This window comes from Terrapene carolina, unplaced genomic scaffold (genome assembly GCF_002925995.2).
Source record: "Terrapene carolina triunguis isolate 2854851 unplaced genomic scaffold, T_m_triunguis-2.0 Scaffold95, whole genome shotgun sequence".
NCBI classification, from domain to species: domain Eukaryota; kingdom Metazoa; phylum Chordata; order Testudines; family Emydidae; genus Terrapene; species Terrapene triunguis.
Window position 1 is genome coordinate 37,235,496 of NW_020664446.1, and position 13,317 is coordinate 37,248,812.

Consider the following 13,317-nt stretch of genomic DNA (forward strand, 5'->3'; position numbering starts at 1 on the left):
GTGAACTTGGTTAATCTGGATCTAGAATACATCATTCATCCACAGAAAATACTTTTCAGACAATACATCATTGACCTGTGGAACTCGTTGCCACAAGATATCATTGAGGCCAAGAATTTAGCAGGATTTAGAAAGGACTACACATGTGTAATAAGAAGAATATACAGAGCTAAAGTAATGATTAAAAATAAACAAGATTTTCACTCAAGATGAAACAAAAACCATTATAGTTTTCTTCTGGAGAAATATAATAATCTGGCCAGAAGTTACATGGGACCAAATACAGCAAAACAGAGACTAGAGGTAGATTTAGGGCAATGAGGAATGCTACTCTGAGGCTAAAGATGGGGTGCACATAGCCTCCTGATTCAATGGGTACACTATACTAAATACTTCTTTGACATGATTTTGAGTTGTAGTCAAGGGTGGCACTGACAACCCACAGTAGCAGCTCTCCATTCTGGGCACTGCAACCTGGTGGATGGGATCACAGCATCACTCAGGTTTTTCATTCTTAGTTTCATGATATCTGTGGGTGTCAATGAACCCATGAATCCACTCGAAATCTGCTCCTAGGTTAAGGTATCTGGGACTTTCGAGAGTTAAGGAAGGAGAGACAACTGACTGCCTTTTCTGGTCCTATTCAATGAGCTCTTTAAGGACTCCGATTTTCATTAGGCACTAATGCAGCTATTTGGATTTATATGTAGCCAATAATAATAATAATAATAATAATTTACCCTCAGTCCTAATAACATCTTTACTGTGTCATTCATGTATAATTCTATAGACTTTTTTTATCTGATTAAAAAAATTGGGCCCAATTCTGCTTTCACTTGAAAATAAAGGCTTTGCATACATGAAATTGAGAACAGAATTTGTTGCTCACTCTATAGAGGTTCTCAAACTGTGGTCCACGGACCACCAGTCATCCGCGAGCTCCATTCAGGTGGTCCGCGGATAGTTCCCTCTAAGATGCGCGCCTGGGTGGATGCACATGAGAGAATGAAGGGCCACTCACCTTATTAGTGGAGTCGCGCAGGCATGGCTCCACTAATTAGGTGCCTGGACCCTGAAGAAGATGCACATGTAAGGTGAGGTGGTGGCCTTGGGGGAAATAGGTGGGAGGTGGGAGGGGGCACTGGCGTGAGAAGAGGGGGTGGGGGGAATTTGGGATGTGCAGGGTTCCGGTGGCCAGAGAAAGAGGCGACTTTCCCCAGCTCCAGGGCTGCGGCTGCCGGGGACAGATGGTCCTCTTTCCCAGCCTCAGCTCTGTGGGTGCTGTGGCGGGTGAGAGACCCCCCCCACCTTCCCAGCCCCAGCACGGGGGCTGCTGTAGTGGGCGAGAGAGGGAGACCCTGCTCCTTCCCAGCCCCAGCTCAGGGGCTGCCACAGCAGGAGAGAAAGGGCACATCCATCGCATTAGAAAGGTAAGACTACTGATATTAAAATATAAGTTGTGTGCTTTTATTTGTAGAACAAAAAAAGTTATTATTATTAAGGTTTATTTAATATAGTGCTTTTATCCAAAGTGCTTTACAATAGTTAGCTAACGGTACAAACAATATTTGGAAAGATCATTAAGTGGTCCGCCGAGGCCATCAGCAATTTTCAAGTGGTCCGTGAAAAAAAACGTTTGAGAACCACTGGCTCAGAATGTTCTGTTTCCCGGATAAAGGTCTGAACAAGTGTCACATTTGTATGATTTTTATCTTTGCTTTTTTAAAGGTTGCTCTCCCCTTTAGGACCTGATTTAAAGCCCCCTGAAGTCAATGGAAGGACTTCTGGTCATTGGATCAAGCCCACAGTTTTTTGTTTTTGTTTTTAGCTATGAGTTTGCTGCCAAAGCATTTAATGCTCTGGCCTTTTTACAGAGTTGTCACACAACATCACAGCAGCTTAATGTTATTAATAATGATTTTCACACTACCTTAAACTCAGATTATAGTGTTAAAGAGTTAGTTACAATAATTTACTAAGGTAAAACATTGGTGGTGGTGTTGCAGAAATGTCAGTCCCAAACAATCCATTACCAGTTTTCCGAGAATTTGTTTCACCTTGAGTCCTAAATACTGCCAAAACTGAGTGGTTAACAACAGTACCTTAAAGTCTGAAAGGGCAGTATTGCTATTATAAACATATAATTTTACTCACAACAAGCAAATATGAAAAAAAAGAAAGAAAGAAAAAGAAAGACCTCTGATACCCTTTGTTGGTCTGATTGAGAAACTGGCAGTTTTGGGGCAGCTGGTATTCATCCCTTGCAAGCAGCAAGGACCTAGAACATGTTTCTACAGGTGTATAAATACTAATTATATAGCCCTAAATACAGCTTGCAGCAGATTTAACATTGTTAATAATACTGGCATGAATCAATCCCAGTCCTAGAAGGCATAATATGAACCCTGACATTGTTTGGGGTATAAATAAATCAGTTCTCTGGTAACAAAGTAGCCCATTAATTTTGCCTGTTTCTTCTATCATTCCAGCCAAAGACAGTAAACAAAGTACACCCTATGTGGATTCCTTCCATGTTGCCAATGTAACAAGCTGCTCTAGAGTCACTAAAGAAAATAATTACATTCGAAAAAATAATCTGGGTTTTACATCAGAGAAAGCTTTGACAGAAGCCAGCTAAAGATAATTAATCTTAGAAGACTGAAAAAAAATGATTATTACTACAACCACATTTAATACTGTGCTTATAAATGCTTTATTTTAGGGTCAATTCAGTGGAGTATACTATCTTTTAAATGAAACATCTTCATCCAAGCAGCTGTAGCGACATAATTTAAGCTTAAAACTTCATTGTTTGGGATTCATTATTATTTCCTGTATTATTCACTGTAAAGAAAAGTAACCCATCTGCAACAATGCTGAAATACAAACAGGACATATATTGTGCATAGGAAATGGACGAGGCCATGCGGAAGGGCCAGGATCAGGAGGGGAGTGGAAGTCCACACTGAAGTCTGGTTGGGACTCTGCAAGGGGGCACCCGGTCCCCAAAGAGCCAAAATTTGGGTGATAATTGGTAAAACCATGAATACTGTTTTTTTCAAGACCTAGGGATTTTTTTGGGGAAAAAATCAATAAATACTGAAAATGATGGGCCTTAAGTATGCATGGGAACAATGCAAGGCCTTTTCCAGCAAAACATTTAAACAGATGCTGAACTTAAGTAAATGAGTGGTCCTATTGAAGCAATTGGGACGCCTCACATACTTATGCTTCGCTGGATGGGAAAACAAATTTCTCTAACACCCTGTTTATGTACCTCAACTGATGACAAAGTGATGTGAAAAGGTATTTCAGTTTTCATGGTCCATTCTGTCCTTAGCTTCTTTACTGAAATGGTTTGCTGTGGAACCAATTAATCCTTTTATAATCTAAGAGTTCTCCATAACAACAGTGGTGTTGCAGGTTATCTACTACAGAATCTGCTCTTAGCTTCTTCTATGAACAGCTAGTTTTATTTTGATCTATAAGGAAGAAGTTAAACCATACTGTGCTTTTTATAAATCTTTAAACTTGTGTAATAGATATGGCCTTTTTGAAGTGCATTTTTTCCATAACCTAGTTCTGCTATTTCATTATTTTAGTGGACGGTTAACTTGCTTCTAACTCGGTCTGCACTGCAAAAAAGGCTTCAAGCTTTGCCAATAGCTTGGGAGTGGCCTATGAAGTCAATGAAAACCACAGAGGTAACTAGCAAACCATTTCCAACTCTCCCAGAAGGTTAAGAAGTGTCAGATAAAAGTTGAAAAGATAAAAGAATTAGTTTAGGATTTTGAAGGCTTAGTGGAGGAAAAGTTTTGCTATTATACAGTTAGAATCATCATGTCCTATTTAGCCAACTGTGAATAGCAGGGATAACATATTGGATATGAAATCCTGCAGTTTTGCCAGAAGTGGCAAAAATCCTGGTTTGAGTATAGAGTCCATATGAGCAAATCAAAGAGAAGTACTCCTGAAAGCTGATAAGCCAAACTGATCCCAGATGTAATTCCAATGAAGTCACTATATTTACACAATGCATAAATCTAATCCTGTATAAGTGCCTGCCCCCAACTTGTTTCTTAGATTGCTATGTTTGAGAATGTTATTTCCAGCAAAGTTTGAAGTTCACCTCATTAATTTAGGTCCTCCTGATCCTGCAAATATTTACTCATGGGAATAAATTGTGTGAGTAATCCCATTGAAGTCAATACTTCTTGTGTCAGTGAAGTTTTACACATAAGTGCCTGAAGGACTGGGGCCTTAGATTCTAAACTTACAATGCAGGGAATAGGACAATCAGCACTATATGAATGGATTGTGATAACAGTAATAGCTTTCATCAACTTCATTGTACCTTCAAAAAGCTATTTTCACAAAAAAGGTTTCATTTTTTTTCAACGAAAGAAAAATGTTGACTGTTTGATATAGCATAAGTTACAGACAAAACCCAAATAGAGGATATCTGAAATGTTCTTTCTTCCATAAATAGTGCTCCTAGTAATGGGATATGAAGTCAAATATCTGTAGGAGACTGACTAAAATCTGTCTCAAGTCAACATTATTATCTTATGTTAACAGCTATTCAGTTGTGATATGAATTAGCAGACTCAGTCCTAGTCACTAGTGTATAGACATTTCAGCTAATGAACACCCTCTTGGCCTTCTCCACAATGAGGCCAAGCAATGCATAGGCATGGAGACTAGATGTTAAATCATGTAGGTGCTCCCTCCAGACCATAACATACCTAGGCCTAAAATCATAACACTGAGTTGGAATCTTTAGATCCAAAGCACATGCCTCTACCACTTGAGTTAACAGACCAACAGGTACTAGAAGTGAGCTACTATCCTCTATGTAGATCAGGCCTGAAAGGGGAATGAGACACACACTTTGTCAGTGGTTTCACAGCTCTTTGCCAGGCAGCAGAAGAATGTTTTCTGTCAGGAATACTTGGTTCCATTCCAGATTCTGGAGGACAGCATACTCTAGTGCAATGGTCTAAAACACGTGGCCTGCGGGGCTCTTGCGTGTGGCCCGCCAGGCTCCCCGCGCACCCACCCCCGCCCCTCTGCCTACCCACGGGATTGCCCCCTGTGGCACTGCGAGCCCCGCGCCGCTGTCTGAAGCAGCTGGTAGCACGCCCCTTTGGGCCGGGGGGTGGGGGGAAGGGGAAGGAGGCAGAGGGCTCCTGCATTGCCTCCTTCCAGGCACCGCCCCCCGCAGCTCCCATTGGCCAGGAACAGGGAACCGCGGCCAATGGGAGCTTCATGGGAGGTACCTAGAGGAGCGACAAGAGCAGCGCACACACGAAACCCTGAGCCCCCTCCCTCCCCCAGGGGCTGCAGGGACAGGATTCCAGCTGCTTCCTGGAACAGAGCAGCGCGGGGCTGGGGGCCAGGGCAGGCAGGGAGGGAGACTGCCCTGGCCCCGGTGCGCACCGCTGCCACCCCGGAGCCGCTCTACGTAAGTGACACCGGGCTGGAGCCCACACCCTACACCCCAACTCCCTGCCCTGAGCCCCCTGCCACATCCCACACCCCAACTCCCTGCCCTGAGCCCCCTCCCACATCCCACACCCCAACCCCCTGCCCTGAGCCCCCTCCCACATTCCACACCCCAACCCCCTGCCCTGAGCCCCCTCCCACATCCCACACCCCAACCCCCTGCCCTGAACCCCCTGCCACATCCCACACCCCTCCTGCACTCCCTTCCCTGAGCCCCCTGCCGCACTGCTCACCCTCTTGCACCCCACCCAACGCCCTGCCCTGAGCCACCGGCGCACCCTGCACCCTTTCTGCACACCCTGGGGGCAGCACTGGGGTGGGGACTTTGGGGAAGGGGTTGGATTGGGGCAGGGAAGGGGTGGGAAGAGGTGGGGCAGGGGCGGGGCCTAATGGAAGGGGTGGAGTGGGGGCGGGGCCAGAGGCAGCGAGGGGGGGTGTCAGTGATGTGGCCCTCGGTTCAATGCACTAGTCCTCATGTGGCCCTCATGGTCATTTGAGTTTGAGACCCCTGCTCTAGTGCTTTAAGACCTTTCTGCTCTTGTGCCCCACAGCTTTGCCCTCTTCTGTCCCTGCCCCATCAAACCTGTCCCTCTGCTCCTGTCCCCTCTTTGTTCCCAGGGACCTCAGCTTGTCCCTGTCTCTCAATTCCATCTGCAAACTTCAAGTTGAGTGCCGAGGTGGCTCACACCCCACTGGAACCTGACTCAGCCCTAGATGTGTATTTCATGCCTGCAAATGGAAGCACTTATTCTAATTAGGAACACAATAACTAACAAAAATGTATAATAGTTTCCCATTTTGTCTGTAGAAAAACATAATACCGGTACTTGTTTAGGAAAGAGTGAGGGAGAAATTAAGAACCCAAGAAAGAGAGTTCATTGAGTACTTACAGGATCAGTGAACTCTGGTAAACTGGCTTGGTAGGTGAGTGGCCTACAGTCACGAGTGTTATTCACTAAGACACATGGGAGAAACATTGGTCCAAGATCATCCCCATCAAGCACATCAACTGTGAGGGTGGTTGTACTTGTTCTTCGTTCATTAAGATTTTGAGCCCGGTCCTGTGGAGTAAAAGGGTATTTCTATAAATATGATTTGGAGAATTTAGAACACGGTCCACACAAAAACGTTTTTTAACTTAAAGTTAAGATTGATCATGAACATATCCTGTCAAAACAATCACGAAAAATCTGGGAAATTGCTAGTTACAGAAGCATTGACTTTGACGTCACCTCCATGCTCCCCATCATCACAACCATACAAATCCACATGCTCATTATGAATGCCACAACACCACATTCTCTTCCAATATCAAATCTGCTCTCCTCCAAAGTTAAAGAAAATATGAGACAAACCTCAAAAAAGTCATGGGTTCTTTTTTAAAAAGATTAATCAAAACTTTGGGTGTCTCTTCTAATAGTTTATTTAACTCCCTTTGCCCAACTTCAATGTGTGCAAGACAACAACAGTTCTGCCAATTCTTGCAAATTCATAGTGAATAAGGAGATTTTGTCTCTCACTGTATGAGCCCTTGCTAGGGAACCCAACTAAGACTAGACCCCTTTGTGGTAGGCAGTGTACAAACACATGGTAAGAGACAATCCTTTCAATTTCCGCTACTCCCTTTGAGAAATATTTCTTTCATGTTCCTCAAAAATAATTCCTTGTTATTTCCCTGGTAATATTCAGGTAATAGCCAGATTCTAATCTTGATTACTTTCTGCTAAATTGAGGACCCTCAAACTAGTAGGCCCAGATCCCAAGCACTGAATACACCAATGTATTATGCAGAAGGAGACCTTAGAAAATACAACTATCACTACTACTAATTCATGATCCCATCTTAATTTGTTACCTTTTCAGCATGACCTTGATTCAGCACATGCTTAAATCTGTCCCTATTCTACACAGCATTTAGGTACATCAGGGGGTGTTAACCATTTAAAAAATGTTTTTCTAAATAGTGATAGACCTAAGTATAAGCTAAAGTGCTCTCCTTAATTCATACATGTTAAGGCCAGAAGGGACCATTATAATCTTCTGGTCTGACCTTCTACATAACACTGGTCATAGGACTTCATCCAGTAATTTCTGCATCAAACCCGTATCGTCTGTTTGAGCTACAGAATACCTTTTAGAAAGATATCCAGTCTTGATTTGAAGAGTTCACATTATGTAAAATCCACCACAGACCTAGGTAAGTTATTCCAATGTTTAAAAATATGCACCCTATTTCTAGCCTGAATTTCTCTAGCTCTAGCTTCCAACCCACTGGCTCTTGTTATTTTTTTCTGGAAGATTAATGATATGTATTGTATCAGAAATGTTTTCCTCATGTAGGTACTTTTAGAACAAGATTGAGCTTCTTAAATGCATCACCATGGTATGTAGGTATGTCTACACGGCCAATGAAGGTATGATTGTAGCACAGGTAAGCATAGCTGTGTTAGCTTTAATCTACCAGCAAAGGTGACAATAATAATGCAGATGAGGTGGAATAAGCTTCAGCATAGGCAGGTTACCCTTGTACAAGCACACTGGGGATCCTGTTTTTTTACTCACGTTGCTAGCCCATGCCAACAACTCTGCTACTACAGTAACTCCTCACTTAAAGTCGTCCCGGTTAACATTGTTTCGTTGTTACATTGCTGATCAATTAGGGAACGTGCTTGTTTAAAGTTGTGCAGTGCTCCCTTCTAAGGTCGTTTGGCAGCCACCTGCTTTGTCCACTGCTTGCAGGAAGAGCAGCCCATTGCAGCTAGCTGGTGGGGGCTTGGAACCAGGGTGGACCGGCAGCCCCCCTATCAGCTCCCCCAGCAGCTCCCCGCTCCCCTAAGTTCCCTGTGCAGCAGCTGCCCAGCAGGCTAGCAATTGCAGCTGTCCCTCCCCCCACTGCCATGTGCTGCTCCTGCCCTCTGCCTTGGAGCTGCTCCCCGAGACTCCTGCTTGCTGTGCAGGGGGGAGGGGAGGAAAAGGGGGGCTAATGTCAGGGTGTCCCCCTCCCTCCTGCTCCTGCACCCCGCTTACCCCATCTTCCATAGAGCAGGGGGGACACACAACAGGACTCAGGACAGAAGGAGCTTGCTGGAAGCAGCAGCAGCTGCGGTCTCAGCAAGCTGATCTAATTAACAAAGCAGTGTACTTAAAGGGGAAATGCGCATCTCTCTCTCACACACACAGTGTGTGTCTCTCTTTGTGATGCTCTCTCCCCTCCTTCCATTCCTGCTGCCTTGTAGACTGTGAGAGTTAACCCTTGAGGGCTCAGCCAATTGCTAGTTCATCATTTAGCAGTAAGGCATTCCCTGGAAAATATCCCACCCTCTGACTCCTCCACCTCAACCGAGTTTCACAATCATCATCACTGTGTACCAGTATTAAATTGTTTGTTTAAAACTTATACTGTGTGTGTGTGTGTCTGTGTATCGTCTTTTGTCTGGTGAAAAAAAATTCCCTGGAACCTAACCCCCTCATTTACATTAATTCTTATGGGGAAATTGGATTCACTTAACATTGTTTCGCTTAAAGTCACATTTTTCAGGAACATAACTACAACGTTAAGTGAGGAGTTACTGTATTGTTACCTGTACTAGCTAAACTAACGTTAGTATGGGTAAGCCTACCAGTGCTACAATTGTACCTTCACTTGCAGGGTAGACATACCCTATAAGACATGTTTTCCAGACGTTGAATCATATTCTTGTTGCTCTTTTCTGAACCCTTTCCAATTGGTCAGCAACCTTTTTGGAGTGTGAACTCCAGAACTGGACACAATCTTTCAGTAATGGTATTGCTAATGTTGTACACAGAGGTAATACTACCTCCCTACTCGTATTTGATATTTTCTTGCTTAGGAAACCCAGGATTGGGACTGCCATCTTTGCTACACCACACCGTGACCTCATATTTACTGGCTGTATAAACATTAACTCTAGGTCATTTTCATTGCCATCGCATTCCAGAACCTTCCTCTCACTTTATAAGTGTGACTTATATTCCTCATTTCTACATGTATGACCTGGTGTTCAGCTATATTAAAAACCTGCTTTTCAAATGAGATCACCTTATCAAGTGATTCAGATTGGTTTGTAAAACTGACCTGTTCGCATCATTTACCACGCCACCAATATTGGTGTCATCTGCAAATTTTGCCAGCAATGTCTTTGATATTTTCTTTCAGATCATTGATAAAGATACTGAATTGCTAAGAACAGATCCCTGCAGTATCCCACTAGAAACACCCCTTATGAATTATGATTCTCCATTTACAAGTAATATTTAGTTCTATCAATCAAATTTTATCCCTATAATATGGGCTACATTGATTTTGTGTAGTGCAATTATTTTTAATCAAAATGTCCTATTATTTTTTTTTTAAATAGGAGCATGAAATGCCTTACAGAAGTTAAGTATTATGTTAACACAGATACCTTTATCAACCAAACTTATAATCTCATCAAAGTGGGGGCCATCTTTTTTAGTGTCTTATACAGTATATTTTGTAATTGAAGCTACATCTTGATAATAGATCATGTGTAAAAACAGAATTAAGCAAAAATATATTAACTGGAGAAAATACTAGTGAAAACTTGCAAAAATTTCCCTTTTTGTTTCAGATGACTATGATATTCTTCTGTCTTAAAACGATGACTAATGTTGCTGTACATTGTTAAACAGAAACAACTTCTCTGCTTCACCCCAGGAGTAGTTGCATTTCAATGGTGGATGATATGGTGCCTTTTTAATACAGCAATTTACATACTTTTTGATCCTCTGGAATGAAAAGCATTAGACAGGATAAATTAGATACTTGGTCTGATCTTCGCCTCACACTCCACTTTCTCTTTTAAGATAATATGTATAAATAATGAATAGTAACTGGAGTAGGAACTTTTACTTGGGTCTTCCTACTCCCAAGTGAGAGCTCTAATCACTAGACTATAAAATTATCCTCACTTTCTCTGGCCCAATGACTATTTATTTATATAAAGTGGAACAACTTCAATAGGAGAGACACAAAGACCTATCCCAGAATACCCTATAGTGTGGTGGTAAGTGTACTTACCTGCGAGAGGGAGGCATGCACTGAATTCCCTGCTCCAGAGAAGGAATTTGAATTCAGACTTCCACAGCCTCAGTGAAGGTGCTAGCCACTGGGCTATTAGGCATAAGGGGAGCACCACAACTACTACCTCCTCTGACCATTTTGTTAATGGCATCTAAGTCCCCTTGTGAATCCAGCCTGAAAAAAATGTGGCCAAAAACATTCTGCAAATTTGCAAATAGTTTTGAGTTGACAAAAACTGCATTTTTTGGTCAATAATCTATTCTCTGAGCGCTCTTCTACAACACCTGAGCACTCAAAACTTCATTGAAATCAATTCCTGTTTGATTACAGTACCAGATTTGAGCATGTCCCGCTCAATGGAGCCGTCCGCCACGGGAACCGAGACAAGCGTTGCAGGAAGTGCGGCTACTCCAACGAGACCCTGCCCCATGTCCTGTGCAGCTGCAAACCCCATTCCAGAGCCTGGCAGCTGTGCCACAACGCCATTCAGAACCGCCTGGTGAAAGCCATCGCACCACGCCTGGGGGAGATCTCCGTGAACTGCGCCATCCCTGGTACCGAGAGCCAGCTATGACCTGACGTGGTCATCACCAACGAGGCCCAGAAAAAGATCATCCTCATCGACGTCACGGTCTCTTTTGAGAACAGGACCCCGGCATTTCGCGAAGCCCGAGCTCGTAAGCTGGAAAAGTACGCCCCCCCGGCTGACACCCTGAGAGCGAAGGGCTACGAGGTGCAGATGGACGCCCTGACTGTCGGAGCCCTGGGCGCTTGGGACCCCTGCAACGACCGTGTGCTGCGGACCTGCGGAATCGGTTGACGCTACGCACGGCTCATGTGGCGCCTCATGGTCTCAGACACCATCCGATGGTCCAGGGACATCTACATTGAGCACATCACCAGCCACCGACAATACCAGGAGGTGTGAGCTAGAGTGACATTGTTTTTCGACTATGAGAAAGGGACCAAGAGACTTTCTCCATTGGATCATATGAACTGGAACCATAAACTCCCTGAACATTAAATCTCACCAAATGAGGGTCAATCCATCCTCATCATCATATCTACTCATTATACTCCACACCCGTACATAGCCACTATATGAACTTCATACCCTCATATCTCAATGCCTGTATTTTGACCCATCAACCTTTTACCCCCAATCAGGGATATTGCAAATTATGTATTCCTTATGCTACCTGATCTTAAACCAAACTTTGCACCCTCGATAATCTGTACATTATTCCCTGATAACCAGAAACTTCTATGCTCAAACTCTGTTCACAATTTTTTTTAACATCATCTTAATAAAATGGCCTAAACATGCAACTTTTACTCACTCAAGTAGTTCTCATTCATATAAGTAGCTATATTATGGAAATTATATAGGATGGGTCACTATGATATTAATCCTGCAAAGATTTATGCATGTGCTAAACATGAGGCACAGGAAGTATCAATGCCCAAAGAAGAACCAGTTACTGGTTAGTAACCTTTCTTTCTTCTTTGGGGGACTTCATGCATTCCCATTTCTGAGAGACCAGCAAGAAGTGTTACTTAGGTCAGTGCTTCTCAAAGCCGGTCCACCGCTTGTTCAGAGAAAGCCCCTGGTGGTCCGGGCCGGTTTGTTTACCTGCTGCATCCGCAGGTTCGGCCAATCGCGGCTCCCACTGGCCATGGTTCGCCGCTCCAGGCCAATAGGGGCTGCAGGAAGCGGCGCAGGCCGAAGAATGTGCAGTGTTATATCGGGGTAAAGCTGTACTTTAAGAGAATGCTATTTACGTTGCAAAGTCCAACACCTGAAAGCTAGGGAATGCCGTGCAACCTTAATTCAGCTCCCTTGTGCATCCATCCTGTGCACTGAATGGGGGAGATGGCCGGTGGAAATAACAGTATGTAATTAAAGACAGTATCATAATGCATATGCACAATGAGAGAGGGAGCAATGATAAATCTGCCATTTCCTAACTTTTTTCATAGTTAACTTTGCAACCTAAACAACATTCTTTTAACTTATTTTTGTATGTAATTTACCTTTTTCTTCATTATTAAAAACTACTAGAAAAAGCAAATAACATCTGCAGCTATAATAACCCCTCCATCACATATGATCAGCGAGGTTTGAACTCTGAGCCTTCAAAAATACAGTAGAGATTACTCAGCAATACAGTACAGATTACTACCATTTAGGCTACATAACTAACTATATCAGGCAGCAGCGGCAACAGAAGTTTGTTATCCCCCAGCATGGATGGACTGTTGGGATCAGGTCCTGCAGGTTGTCAGTGATGGAGGAGCCCCACACAGTCAAGCTCTTTGTCTTTCCAGCTCAGGAGCTGAGAGGAGCTCTTGCCCCATCTAGTGTCCCTAAAGTGGAAGAATGAGCCACCAAAACCAGATGCTGGAGAGAGCCAGCCCTGGCTCTCTTTCCCCCTCAACCTTGTTGCATGAGCTCCAGCCCTAGGTGAAGTCCCCAGCGGTGAGGTGGGATGGGCCATTGGGACACAGTGTTGGATTTGTGAGAGGGGAAGCCCAGTCTAGTTTCTGTCCCATGTGGTGCTCCCAGAGAAGGACAAAGATCACTGTGATCCTCTTTGCAGATTCTGAGGCCTAAAATCTGTTTTAATCTGGATTACTATAAAAAGCCTGAGATATTTATTAAAGACGAGGGTGAATTTTCAAGTAGATTCTTTCCTTTCTTTGGCACAACGTTGAACAAGGCAGCACAAATGCACATAGATATTTTC

At 43.6% G+C, this 13,317-nt stretch overlaps 1 protein-coding gene across 1 annotated transcript in view; it reads right to left on the reverse strand.

Moving 5' to 3' along the window:
• Positions 1–13,317, reverse strand: part of PCDH15 (protocadherin related 15) — an 812,634-nt gene that overhangs the window by 444,599 nt on the left and 354,718 nt on the right. Inside the window, exon 8 of the mRNA XM_026651074.1 lies at positions 6,396–6,566. Within this exon, the coding sequence (XP_026506859.1) occupies positions 6,396–6,566 (171 nt within the window). The remainder of the gene's footprint in view (positions 1–6,395; positions 6,567–13,317) is intronic.